The 14,965-nt window shown below is 40.5% G+C and overlaps 1 protein-coding gene across 15 annotated transcripts in view; it reads right to left on the reverse strand.

Moving 5' to 3' along the window:
* The window catches only part of LOC137323587 (R3H domain-containing protein 1-like), a 119,737-nt gene that overhangs the window by 67,762 nt on the left and 37,010 nt on the right, over positions 1 to 14,965 (reverse strand). For 11 of the 15 annotated variants that reach the window (XR_010963401.1, XM_067987231.1, XM_067987232.1 and 8 more), the window contains exons 5-9: positions 14,323 to 14,412; positions 4,966 to 5,089; positions 4,789 to 4,867; positions 2,423 to 2,482; positions 2,197 to 2,337 (exon numbers count right to left, since the gene is read on the reverse strand). Coding sequence is in view for 14 of the 15 variants with exons in the window: in XM_067987231.1 (XP_067843332.1) it covers positions 2,197 to 2,337; positions 2,423 to 2,482; positions 4,789 to 4,867; positions 4,966 to 5,089; positions 14,323 to 14,412 (494 nt within the window). In the remaining variant the exon portion in view is untranslated. The remainder of the gene's footprint in view (positions 1 to 2,196; positions 2,338 to 2,422; positions 2,483 to 4,788; positions 4,868 to 4,965; positions 5,090 to 14,322; positions 14,413 to 14,965) is intronic. The other 4 variants (XM_067987239.1, XM_067987240.1, XM_067987236.1 and 1 more) reach the window with 2 other exon arrangements.

Genomic DNA, 14,965 nt, shown 5'->3' on the forward strand with positions numbered 1-14,965 from the left:
AGAGTACCCTTAGTCGTCCAGTACTTCCCCGGAGCGGAGAAACTACGCCGTGTTCTCCGCAGCCTTCAACATGTCATCGATGACGACGAACACCTCGCTATGGCCATCCCCACACCTCCACTACTCGCCTTCAAACAGCCACCCAACCTCAAACAGACCATCGTTCGCAGCAAATTATCCAGCTTTCAGGAGAACAGCGTCCACGACACCACACAACCCTGCCACGGTAACCTCTGCAAGACATGCCAGATCATCGACACAGATACCACCATCACATGAGAGGACACCACCCACCAGGTGCATGGTTCATACTCCTGTGACTCGGCCAACGTTGTCTACCTCATACGCTGCAGGAAAGGATGCCCCGGAGCATGGTACATTGGCGAGACCATGCAGACACTGCGACAACGGATGAACGGACACCGCGCAACAATCGCCAGACAGGAGGGTTCCCTCCCAGTCGGGGAACACTTCAGCAGTCAGGGACATTCGGCCACCGATCTTCGGGTAAGTGTTCTCCTAGGCGGCCTTCGAGACACACGACAACGCAAAATCGTCAAGGAAATTGATAGCCAAGTTCCGCACCCATGAGGACGGCCTCAACCGGGATCTTGGGTTCATGTCACGCTACACGTTACCCCACCAGCGAACAAAAGCTATCTGTTTTTAATATAATGGGTCATTTGCTGGCTTTCTCTGCCTTCCGGATGTTTCTGCCTCTCTCTCTCTCTGTTTTTTTTTCCTGTTTGTTTTTTTTGTTGAATGTGTATTCGGGGGTTCTGTAGGTGACACCTCCCTGTCTGAACACGGTGATTGCCTTGACAACGGGCAGTCTGTAAACACCATGTATTGTTCTATGATGTATAAATGCGTAGGTTTCAAGGAGCTCCTGACAATTACCTGAGGAAGGAGGAAGCCTCCGAAAGCTTGTAGATTTCAAATAAAAATTGTTGGACTATAACTTGGTGTTGTAAAATTGTTTACAATTATCAAATAATTTGTCACCTTCCAAATCCTTGCTCATCTTTTCCGCAACTCCGTTTGAATCTCTCCAATCAGGTTTCTGCCCTGACACAACACAAACAGCCCAACCAAAATCACCAACATCATCCCTCCTCGACCTCTCTGCAGCCCGACTTGGTCGACCGCACCAATTTCCTCCACGCTTCTCCTCCATTGCCCAGCTTAGGGGGAATTGCCCTCGCTTGGCTTCAGTCTTACATATCTGGTCATAGCCAGAGCAACTTCCTGCTCACAAACTGTTAGCTCTGGAGTCCCTGTGGGATCTATCCTTGGGCCCATTCTCATCGTTAGTATGTGCTGCCCCTTAATGACATCATCCAAAGACATGGGGTAAACTTCCACATGTATGGTGACAATTCCCAGTGCCATCTCTCGACCTCTCTCCTGCCTCTGTTATCAGACTGCTTCCTGTCTTGTATGAACCTCAATTTCCTCCAATGAAACATTGGGAGGACCAAAGCCATAGTTTTCAGTCCCAGTCACATCACCCTCCCTGGCCACTTTCTCATGCTGAACCAGACTGTTTGGAACCTTGGCACCCTAGTTGAGCCTGAGTTCAGCTTCTGATCCCATAATCCTTTCCATCACAAAGAATAATTATTTCCACCTCCATACATCCCACTTACCCATCGCCCCTGTCCTTGCTGACTTACAATGGCTCCCGGTCCCGCAGTACCTCAAATTTAAAATCCCTTCCTCGCTCTGCAACCTCCACCAGCCCTACAACCCCAACCCCCTGCACTCTTTGTTCCTCTGATTCAAGTCTCATGCATCCCCCTCTCCATTTGCCCCACTATTGGTGACCATGCCTTCAGCCGCCTAAGTCCCATGCTCTGGAATTCTCTCCCGAAACCCATCCACCTTTCGAACTCCTTTATGGCCTTCCTTAAAACTCACCTCCTTGACCAAGCTTTTGGTTATCCTTCCTAACATGTCCTTCTTTGGTTTGGTGTCCTTTATATATTTTTTTGATTTTGCCTCTGTGAAGTGCCTTGCAACATTTTTCTATGTTCAAGGCCCTATACAAATGCATGTTGTTGCAGTAGTGCTAGTAAGTCGAAGTGGTTTCTTTTGCCCCCCTCCCGAATCCAATACTGAAGCAAACTTTTAAAAGCACAATAAAATGATTAACTTAATTATAAATAAAAGCATTTCAGAAGTTAAATCACTTACATTCTTGTGTTGCTAGTTTTATTTATAATCACAGCTTTTCCTGTTTGGTCAACATTGTGATCTAAGCCAAAGTATGCAGCCACTCTGTGCAACAACATCCTGTGGTAGGAGGTCATTGGAGGAAACTTCCTATATTGAATACTGAAGAGGAAGAAAGCGAGACCATTAGTAACAGTACATAAGCTGTGAAAATACATTTAGCCTATGCATCAATATCAGCTCTTACTTGTTATTACTGATAAAATCCAGAATTTCTTGTTCTAACTTCAGCAACATCATTCTATCCCTGGAGAACAAAAAAAAATTTTCAGTAGCATTCATTTGCCAAATAGGTTAGTTCAAATGCTTGAAACAAAAAGCAACTGGAAATTATGCACTTCTCAATTAAATTCCCTGCAAGCACAAGACAATATTTCTATTAATTATGAACCTACCTGCATACTACACAGTGACAAATATGTGATTTTTCCGTCCAGTGTGGACATCCAGTTGCTTAAACCACACTGGACCTATGTGTTAGTCTATTTATGTAACAGTTGACTGATGAGCATTAAATTTCCAAAAAAAAAATATCAGCATCTAAATGAACAAAAGTTAAATCATTTGAAGGCTTTACATTTATCTGCAGGCTCATTTGCATGCAGAACAAAGTTGCATGCAAAGGAAGCATTTGGACTTGGAACTACTGTCCTTTTGGGGGAGATAATTGGGGATTCTGGATAGTGAGGTGGCTCCTAGATGTATTTTCTGGCACTGGAAGTTCAGAACAAAGTTAACTCTCTGTGGCAGACTCAGCATCTGATACCCAAGGTAGGTTCACAGTACTCCAGGGCACTGCTGATGACTGGCCAGCTTCGCTCACAAATGGAGGGGTAAGATCCTTTTATTTTGTGCTGGGATTCTTCACACTTGGCTACAGATAATCCAGCAAACCAGTGTCCTAATGAGTACAGTAGTTTTGTCTGCATAATGGTGATATTGCTGGACACAGTAGTAAAAGCTACCACTGAGCTAAGCTGACACCAATCATAGGACCAACTACCCTTAATGTTTCCTCATTTGATCACTGTTCAGAGTTACTGCTGGAAATTGAACCTACAGACGACATAGAGGGCAAACAGGATTGCACATAACTGCAATGGTCTTTGGGGCAGTGGTTAAAGTGCCTCTGACACTCATTGTTAAAGCTCAAATTAAGTATGAAGCTCCGTGTCGCCCCCTTCAGTAAGTAAGATGAGAAAAAGGAAAGTTTGGGGAGAAATAAATAAATTCATCATGCACAATGTTGTATATACTTGTGTACAAGAGAAATTTATTTTGCTATTTAGTGTTCAAAGTACAATGTTTGTCCTAAGGTGCAATCACGCAAGTTTAGTATCATTGCACAGTGAATTTGGATATGCTAGATTTGAAATATATAAATCAGATTCAAAGGCCCAAAAGGACACTAAAGCAAAGCAGAGCAAGACTTTCTCCTCTAGGGCACCTTATTCTTTGTTTTACTGTTAGATTGCTACTGTGATGGTGTAAATGCACCTTTACTTAAAGGTCATACCTTCACTCAGGTTTCTCTCACAGCACAGAATTTCTGTGGAGAATGGTGACCACTGCTCCAAAGATGGTAGCAGTAGCACCACGAGTGCATTCTTATCAACTGTTGCACAGTGATATTTTAATGGCAATTCTATCTCCCAATTTCAGTCCCAACTACAGCTGCAGGAGCCTGCGTTGAAGTCAGGAGGAATAGCTGCCATTTAAATATCACAGCAGTGCAAGAGCTGAGCAACAACTGACAGTCACAGTTAATAAGGACGTGCTGGTTTGAATGAAAAGGAATACATAAAATATAATTGTGTCTGCCAGCTAACATGAAGGTTAGAATTTTGGGGGATTAAAGCTTCGCTAAATTTCAGCAAGAGTAAGTCAACATTCAACCATTTCCATTGGTGGTTGGATTAGAGGAGTTCTATTGTATGTATAACAGTAGCATCTCTCATAGAAATTACAGTACAGGATGACTTGACAATTCCAATGCTCCAGGCCGACCTCCCATCTTCCACGCTCCATAAACTTGAGCTCATCCAAAATTCTGCATCCCATATCTTAACTCACACCATGTCCCGTTCACCCATTACCCCTCTGCTCACTGACCTACATTGGCTCTCGGTCCGGCAACGCTTCGATTTTAAAATACTCATCCTTGTTTCCAAATCCCTCCATGGCCTCACCCCTCCCTATCTCTGTAACCACCTCCAGCCCTACAACCCTCCGAGATCTCTGTACACGTTATTGTGTTTATCAACTGTGTGGCACCAACGTGTGTTTTTTAAAAAAAAAAACTGGCTGGTGGTGGTTCAGAATTCCTAGGAATAGTTATGGCAACCATGGTTATAGTGAGCAGCTGCTGATAGGAGGGTGAATGCACAGCTATTCGACCGTCAAACTGCCACTCGGGTAAGTAATGATGGTTGGTTTGATCTCAGGTACAAAGAATAAATTCCAAATGTGTACAATAACTATGTACCATAAACAATGCATGACTGAAAATATTGCATCTTCTAAATATAATCAAAAACTCATTTCAATATGTACCTGGGGTTATTTTTCAAAGTATTTACTAAAAATTCATGAAGATCTATTCCAGTGGAATCTGTATATTCTTGGCTGGAATCTGGTTGAGAGAGAGATTGAGAAGTTCCATTCATTTACAAGTCACTCAGCAAGCATCCAAAATCTGAAAGTATTTTAGTGAAGAAATGCAGTGTAAACCTCTTGATAACATTTTTTTATGCATTTTATCTGGTTTGTCTATGCATTCTTCCTTTTCAGCTTCATCTTTTGTGGGCTGTTCTTCTTTATCAAGTGTTTGTATTAACTGTAGTTGAATTTTATCCTGTGTAAACACAAGACAAATCGTAGTCATAATATTATTCATTCAACACATGGATTAACATATTTTGAGGTGTGGAGTTTAACAAAAATGGTAATCTCATTTCACATATTTTCCCCCTCAAAATACTTCAACAATCTTCCCTAACTGGCTTCACAGTGATTTGGCAAATGCCCTGGATAGTATGCTACACCAATCCACTGAGCAGACTACTTGAAAAAGACACCGTTTACTACAGAATTTTGACTTTCACAGTTTCATATTATTGTAACATAAATGGAACAGTATCAACATAATATCAAATAAGTCAGGTGATATAACCTTGAGGATATGCTCTTTTTCAAAGAAACAATTTATAACAGCAGTACAAAGAAGAACAGGCAATCTTTGTTGGAAAGCAAGGGTAGCAGAGGAAATATGAAATTGTGAAGTTACAGGTACTCATTTTAGTCCGTAAAATCTCCTTTCAAAAATTAGATTGAACGCAAAGAATTCCCAATCATCAGAATTTGCTCTCATATGCATGCATGATATAATGCTATTTCAATGTTCCACTGTACAATACAACTCATGTTGCAAGGAGATCAGAGTCCCTATACTTACATGCATATTTATGAAACACAACTGAACCAGGAAATTCTGGTAACTTGATGTCGGCTGACACCGAACCAGAGAATAACCCAAAGATTGGACTGTGGTTTACGACTACTGCTGAAGTAAGTTATCTGCCACCAGAAAATACCAATGTCTTCTCCTTGAACATGTAAGCTGATGTGGAACATGGCTCGCTCCACTGGTGCACTAACCTTTCTCTTACCAATTTTATCTCCCAACTTTATCCCATCTGGACCGACTGACTTTACTACTTTGAGTGCTGCCAATCTTTTAAATACCTCCTCTTCATCTATTTTAATCCTATCCAATATTGCTACTACCTCCTCCTTTACTGCTACAATGGCAGCATCCTCTTCTCTAGTGAAGACGGATGTGAAGTATTCACTTAGTGCCTCAGCCATGCCCTCTGCCTCCACAAGACGATCTTTTTTGTCCCTAATTGGTCCCATGCTTCCATTGACTACCCTTTTACTATTTATATGTTTATAAAAGACTTTTGGGTTCCCTTTCATGTTAGCCACTAATCTATTCTCATACTCTCTCTTTGCCCCTCTTATTCCCTTTTTAGATCTCCTCTGTACTGTGTATTCAGCCTGGTTCTCTACTGTATTATGAACCTTACATTTGTCATAAGCCTACTTTTTCTGTTTCATTTTAATCTCTATATCTTTAGTCATCCAGGGAGCTCCAGCTTTGGATACCCTTCCTTTCCCCCTCATAGGGATATGTCTACTCTGTACCCGAACCAACCAATAAGCCTCCCATTGTTCAATTACTGTTTTGCCTACCAATTTTTGATTCCAATCCACTTGGGCAAGATCCCTTTTTAACTCACTGAAATTTGCCCTCCTCCAGTTAAGCATTTTCACATTCTTTGGGCTGGAAACACACTGTTCCAGAAAGTTCGTTTGAACACATTTCAGGAATTCCTCCTCCTCTTTGCCCTTTACACGGTCACTGTCACTGTCCCAGTCTATATTTGGATAACTGAAGTCCTCCATTATCATTACTCTATAGGACTTGCATCTTTCTGTAATTTGCTCCTCTATCTCCTTCCCACTATTTGGTTATAAATATAAACTCGAGCAAACCCAGTAGCCTTCAAACTTCCTATCCACAAGCTCAAAGACTGCAAAGGGGGATCTGAACTTTTTGGTTGTGAACAGAAAGCTGATCAATTGAAAACTGGCAGAGTCAAAAATAAAATTATCTGCTGCCAATAGCAGATGAGAAAGCCAAAGATGTAAATACTGCTTTCCTATATTTCAATGCACTTCTGGAAGGATATAAGAAAATGCTCGCCATTTGAGGGCAAACATCCACTCAGGTCTCTCCCAACCATTTTTGTCTTGCTCCATTTGTCAACATTACTGTGGTTAGTACTCCTGTCAACTTTCCATTCCGTTCTACCTAAGCTATAAAAATTCAATTCTACACATATTTCCTCCTCCCTACATCCCCAATCTGCTGAAATCAAAACTCATTGCAGAATCTTCCACTTTAACTCATTCTTCCCCAAGATAACAGCTTGCATTTCTATCCACCCTTATAATGTAAAAAAAAGTGTCAAGATGCTTTAGAGCGGGGAAAAAAACATTCAAAACTCTGGAACTCCTTACCTCTTTCAGTTTCCTTTATTATACAATTTTCAGGCTTTTAAAACCCAACCAACAAATCAACTAATCATGATTTGTTGATTTACCCTATCTTCTCTATTATTCTTTTCAACCGTACGAGTGTCATAATAAGAACATAAGAAATAGGAGCAGGAGTAGGCTATATGGTCCCTCGAGCCTGCTCCCCCATTCAATAAGATCATGGCTGATCTTCGACCTCAACTCCACTTTCCCGCCCGATCCCCATATCCCTGGGTTCCAAAAATCTATCAATCTCAGCCATGAATATACTCAACGACTGAGCATCCAGAGGTATCTGGGGTAGAGAATTCCAAAGATTCACAACCCTGAGTGAAGAAATTCCTCCTCATCTCAGTCCTAAATGGCCGACCTCTTATCCTGAGATTACGCTCCCTAGTTCTGGACTCTTCAGCCAGGGGAAACATCCTCTCAGCATCTACCCTGTCAAGCCCTCTTAGAATCTTAGAAGTTTCTATGAGATCACCTCTCATTCTTCCAAACTCCAGAGAGTATAGGCCCATTCTACTCAATCTCTCCTCATAAGACAACCCTCTCATCCCAGGAATTAATCTAGTGAACAGTCATTGCACCGCCTCTAAGGCAAGTATATCCCTCCTTAAGTAAGAGACCAAAAATGCACATAGTACTCCAGGTGTGGTCTCACCAAAGCCCTGTACAATTGCAGCAAGATTTCCTTACTCTTATACTCTAACCCCCTTGCAATGAAGGCCAACATACCATTTGCCTTCCAATTGCTTGCTGTACCTGCATGTTAACTTTCTGCATTTCATGTATAAGGACACCCAAATCCATCTGAACACCAACATTGAATAGTTTCTCACAATTTAAAAAATATTATGTTTTTCTATTTTTCCCACCAAAGTGAATAACCTCACATTTCTCCACATTATACTCCATCTTCCACCTTCTTGCCAACTCACTTAACCTGTTGATGTCCCTTTGCAGACTCTGGGATCTATCAGAGGGATTGAAAAATACCCTGGAACCTAATCAGTGGGATGGATAAACACGGTGGGATCCATCAGAGGAATGGATAAAAATTATAGGTCTTTGCTATTCACATTAGTACATTTCTTAAAAGCAACATCCCAAGTTATTTTCTAATTTCGAAGATCAAACAAATGAGTAAGAATTGTCAATTTCATAGGTAACTAGGATAGCCGACTTGAGAAATGAAAGCAAGTACATTGTTTTCAGACAGGGATAATTTCAAAGACTGGAGTGAAGACACATTGCAAGGAACATGGCTCACAGCTGGCCTATGACACGCATAGGCCCAAGAGTATCCTCTCTTTTTTGGAGAGGCAAAAGAGATTATCCAGTTCTCAAAAGACAAAAGCTCACAGCCAAATGATGAAGGCCACTAAGTTTCAGTAATCTGATGACTATCTTTTCTGATCTCTGTCTCTGCTGTTACATAATTTTTTTTAAGATATGCAAACTGAAAGTTGATTTTAATTACTAACTTTAAAAAAAATCATTGAATGGTTCAGAGCACAGAAGGAGGCCATTTGGCCTGTCGAGTCCGTGCCCGTTCTCTGCAAGAGCAATCCAGCTAGTCCCACTCCCCGACCCTATCCCCATAGCCCTGCAAACTTTTTCCCTTCAAATACTTATCTAATTCTCTTTTGAAAGCCACAACTGAATCAGCCTACACCACCCCCTCAGGCAGTGCATTCCAGATCACAACCACTCGCTGTGTAAAGAGTTTTTTTCTCACGTCCCCTTTGGTTCTTTTGCTAATCACCTTAAATCTATGTCCTCTGGTTCTTGACCCCTCTGCCAATGGGAACAGTTTCTCTCGATCTACTCTGTCCAGACCCTTCATGATTTTGAATACCTCTATCAAATCTTCTCTCAACTTTTTCTGCTCTAAGAACAACCCCAATCTTCTCCAGTCTATCCACGTAACTGAAGTCCCACATCCCTGGAACCATTCTAGTAAATCTCTTCTGCACTCTACGGCCTTCACATCTTTCCTAAAGTACGGTGCCCAGAACTGCACACAATACTCCAGTTGTGGCCAAACCAGTCTTTTATAAAAGGTTCATCATTACCTCCTTGCTTTTGTACTCTATGCCTCTATTTATAAAGCCCAGGATCCCGTATGCTTTCTCAACCTGCACTGCCACCTTCAATGATTTGTGTACATATACCCCCAGATCTCCCTGTTCCTGCACTTCTTTAGTTTATATTGCCTCTTCTCGTTTTCCTACCAAAACGTATCACTTCACACTTTTCTGCATTGAATTACTTCTGCCACATGTCCGCCCATTCCGCCAGCCTGTCTGTGTCCTGTTGAAGTCTAATTCTATCCTCACTGTTCACTACCCTTCCAAGTTTTATGTCATCTGCAAATTTTGAAATTGTGCCCCACACATATCATTAATATATATCAAAAAAAGCAATGGTCCTAGTACCGACCTCTGAGGAACACCTCTGTATACCTCCCTCCAGTCTGAAAAACAGCCGTTCACCACTACTCTCTGTTTCCTATTACTTAGCCAATTTTGCATCCATGCTGCCACTGCCCACTTTATTCCATGGGCTTCAACTTTGATGACAAACCTATTACGCGGCACTTTATCAAACACCTTTTGGAAGTCCATATACACCACATCAACCACATTGACCTCATCAACCCCCTCTGTTACCTCATCAAAAAAAAATCAATCAAGTTGGTTGTACACAATTTGCCTTTAACAAATCCGTGCTGGCTTTCCTTCATTAACCCACACTTGTCCAAGTGACTATTAATTTTGTCCTGGATTATTGTTTCTAAAAGTTTCCCCACCACCGAGGTTAAACCGACTGGCCTGTAGTTGCTGGGTTTTTCCTACACCCCTTTTTGAACAAGGGTGTAACATTTGCAATTCTCCAGTCCTCTGGCACCTCCCCCGTATCTAAGGATGATTGGAAGATTATGGCCAGTACTTCTGCAATTTCCAACCCTGCTTTCCCCAGCAACCTAGGATGCATCCCATCCGGACCGGGTGACTTATCTTTAAGTACAGCTAGATTTTCCAGTGCCTCCTCTTTTTCAATTTTTAGCCCATCCAGTATCTCAACTACCACTTCACTTACTGTGTTTTTGGCAACATCATCTTCCTTGGTAAAGACAGATGCAAAGTACTCATTTAAAACCTCAGTCATGCCCGCCATGCATAGATCTCCTTTTTGGACCCTAATTGGTCCCACCCCTCCTCTTACTACCCATTTACTGTTTACATGCCTATAGAAGACTTTTGGATTCCCTTTTATGTTTGCTGCCACTCTATTCTCATACTCTCTCTTTGCCCCTCTTATTTCCTTTTCCGCCTCCCCTCTGAACTGTATATAATTCAGCCAGGTTCTCACTTGTATTAGCAACCTGACATCTGTCGTACGCCCCTTTTTTCTGTTTCATCTTACTCTCTACCTCTTGTAAACAATTTTACAACACCAAGTTATAGTCCAACAATTTTATTTGAAAATCACAAGCTTTCGGAGGCTTCCTCCTTCCTCAGGTGAATGTGGAAATGAAATCCTCGAACCTTTCGCATTTATAAATCACTGAACAATACCTGGTGATTACAGATAGTCTTTCCAACTGCCCGTTGCCAAGGCAATCAAAGTGTTTAGACAGAGAGGTGTTACCTACAGGGCCACCGAATATACAAACAACCAAAAAAACTCTTAACCTCTTGTGTCATCCAGGGAACTCTGTTTTCAGTTGCCCTACCTTTCTCCCTTGTGGGAACGTATCCAGACTGTACCCGAACCATCTCCTCTTTAAAGGCCGCCCACTGTTCATTTACAGTTTTACCTGCCCATCTTTGATTCCAATTTACCTGGGCCAGATCCATTCTCATCCCATTGAAATTGGCCTTCCTCCAATTGAGTATTTTTACTTTAGAGTGATCCTTGTCCTTTTCCATAGCTAATCTAAACCATATGATACTATCATTGCTGTTCCCTAAATGTTCCCCCACTGACACTTGCTCCACTTGGCCCACCTCATTTCCCAGAACCAGATTCAGCAATGCCTCCTTCCTCGTTGGGCTGGAAACATACTGGTCAAGAAATTTCTCCTGAACACACTTCAAAGATTCCTCCTCCTCTTTGTCCCTCACACTATTACTATCCCAGTTGATATTAGGATAGTTGAAGTTCCCCATTATCACTAGTCTATGGTTCTTGCAAATCTCTAATTTCCCTGCAAATTTGCTCCTCTATATCCTTCCCAATAGTTGGTGGCCTATAGACTACCCCCAGTAGTGTAATGGCACCTCTATTGTTTCTTAAAATCATCTCCTTAAATTCACAAGCAATAATGTTGGTACAAGTTTACTACTATTTAATAACAAATTGTGTTACTCATTCATTTCAATATTTTTCAGTATCACTGGCAATCAATTCATAACAGTAGGTCATAAAACACACGAAAGCATGGGAAGGATGATCCTGGAATTTGGTTTCAGGGGGAATGGAGAAGAACTTTGCATGGGTTTGGCAGTATTGTGGAAATGGGAGTCTGACTGCCCTGGGGGCCCAGGAGAATGAGGTCTGAACTGCCTTGGTCTCTTTCAGAATTTAGGGTTCCCACCACCAATTTGCTCCTGCCCATAAGCTTCATACTCCTGATCTACTGATTAACCCTTTTAAGCCATCAAGCACTCTTCCCACTGCTCTCCCCATTGTCAGCAGGTTCCTGCATTTAAGCATTTTGCATACTATGTGTGTATTTGCTGACTTATGTAGTCTTCAATGAAGATATGTTTCTATAAATAAACAAAAGTCACCCCATAAAATGCTAAAAAGTTCATCATTTACAGTTTCCAATATTTTTTTTACACAAAAATGTACCCGTAAGCCTCTAAACTGGTCTTACACGAGAAGGATTTTTTAAAAATTGAATCTGGAGCCAAACGGAGAGCAGTGTTGCCATGATTAACATGGACAGCAATTAATCAGGAGTGAAGAACAAGAGTGAGGTGGGGTGGATGTCGCAGGTTATGTGGAGAGCCAGCTGGGAGATGCAAATAAGGGTGCAACAGCGCTACCTACTGTTGGGCTTTCTAAGCTGCAAGCTAAGTGTTGGTCCTGGTTCATCAATTTAACATTGAAAGTAAGGTAGGTACCTGGGGTATTACACTCGAAGTGTCACAAGTGGGGAGAAAATCCTAGAAGTGCAATACAGGATGTTTGCATGTAATTGTATGAAATTTAATATCCTACATCTATAGATTATATGATTGGACACTTGAGCAACTGGTTACTCTAGATGTGTTTTGCCAAGCATGAACTGCTGCCTAAATTACTAGGCCAACTACCGCACAAATTGACAGGAACCCCCTACATTCTTGAACGTGATGCACATCAAGGATGTTGGACTAATTTATGCAGCCATTTAACATGAAAACAAGAGGAAAAAAATAAAGATGGCTCACCGCTCTCAAAATTACAATACAAAATAAACCTCTAAGTTATTCCAGTTTCAATCTGCACAGATCATATTACTCACTCTCGCATTTGCCTCCAAGGTTTGTCACGAATACAAATCTCCTTCCAAGCCTTATTGTCTCATCTACATTCAACATGTTGAACCCAGCTTCTTTCAAAACTCTTAACCTACGACATCTATAAAAATAGCAGTCTTCACCATATGCTCAAAATAACTATTCTCCTCTCGCACATTCTATCACAATTGTTTAGCTAACAAAAAAACCCCATGGGGAACAACACGAGTGCACAACCAGATGCATCAGATTTAGTACAGTCTTAGTGCAAACATATAACCATCAGCAACAAATCAAGGTCAAAGGAATTTTATAAACCAATTTTAAAAAGTTTATAACATTATGTGGTCTAAAACAGGCACACAAATCAGATGATGAATGATCACCACAGACAAACGAGTTAATAGTCAATTGTTTGGCTCGTATGAGTTTTAAGTTATGCAGACCAACATCACTACTTTTTTTTGCTAACCTACCAAACTTCATTTGTATCCTCATTTAAGGGGAGATCAAAATTATGGAATTTCTCCCCCCAATATCTGCTCTCGAAACTTCACTGCAGGGAACAATTGATGTGCATAATATCAACCATTCACAACTACTAAACTCTAGCAGCGTGTATCTTTTAAGTCATTTTTTATATAAACATCAATGAAAAAAAAAGTACAAACATATGCTGTGGCATAGCTACATTCAAAGCTACTTTCCATACCAAAAATGTTATATAATCTTATCTTTGCAGATAGAAGAGAAAAACAAAAATGTCATTAGAAGCTTGAATTCAACAATTTAGTCTTCTGGTTTAAGCAGTGCACTTTCTATTATTTAACATCCATGACAAGTTAATATTCTCAGCTTATTCTGAGTGCAAAAGCAAGTCTTCAAGATAGAATTAATTTATTTTGCTTTTCTCACCAGCACACTAAAATATCTAGCTTGGTTCAGATCATCAATTGTAAAAACACATGATAAACAGGCTTAATATATTAAGCAGGTATTAAGCCACAAAACTAGAGGTTACCCTTTTTTTTAGTACTGTGGGATCTTCAAGAGTGCAAATACTAACTTAGAAGCAAAATCAAATCATGAAGAGTAATTACTACTAAATAGATAAAATGGTTGCAATAAGTTGTACTAGTTACAGAAAATGCAGTAAAAAAGACAATTAGGATCTTTATATTTGGTAGAATTCTTATCACTGAAGTATTTGTTCTTGTATGTAAAGCATAGAGTTCTGTAACCTGTTATTTTTCTCACATTATGACCATTCGGCTCCTTAAGTTCAAATACCTTCAGTACAATGCAACTGATGCTCCTCAAATGCATAATGAGAATTTAACAAGCCAATTATTTCCCTCTGTAACAAAGCCTTTATTTTGAAGAAATAAAACTACAATAGCAAAAAAAAACCCACTACACCATCAGACTAGGGATTTTACTTATTCCATGTACTGATGCATTTTACCTGATTGTCCTGTGGAACATCAGCTGTGGGCGGAGGAGAAGACTCTTCACACACAGCCAGGCTCCGTACTAGCTTTAATTTTGCATTTGACTAAAGGAAAACATTCAATGTTAGGGCAAATGCATTGACACAAAAATATATTTAGCTACATTTATTTAATCAAAAGTAAGCTCATTCCAACCGTATACCCTGCAACAAGCTTAAAATTAGCTTTGAAAAACTCATTTTTAGTTTCAAAATATCCAGTTAGATAATTGGATTTTTGATTCTATTTGTTTGGATATGCAAATCTAAGCTCCCTGATTAGACTAGATGACAATGACCTGATCACACAAGTCCTGCCATATTATGTTGTTACAGGGTACAGTTTTCAATATACTTTCCCACAGCAATTGCTTAAATAGTCTACTCCATTTAAGAGCACAAAATTCAGGACCCAAAATCAATTGTTATACAATTCCTTACAATCTGATCCTTCCCATGTATATAGCAGAGAAGTGTACACTTTGCTAGGTATAGAGAACATGTGCATAGAAGTTTATGGTTTTATATTTATAGTGAAGCTGCATTCACCAATACTCTATAATTAGGACTGTACAAAACATAGCCAAAATCATGGGAATATTTAAGTTAGTTCTGTTGT

Source organism: Heptranchias perlo, chromosome 7 (assembly GCF_035084215.1).
Source record: "Heptranchias perlo isolate sHepPer1 chromosome 7, sHepPer1.hap1, whole genome shotgun sequence".
Taxonomy (NCBI): Eukaryota; Metazoa; Chordata; class Chondrichthyes; order Hexanchiformes; family Hexanchidae; genus Heptranchias; species Heptranchias perlo.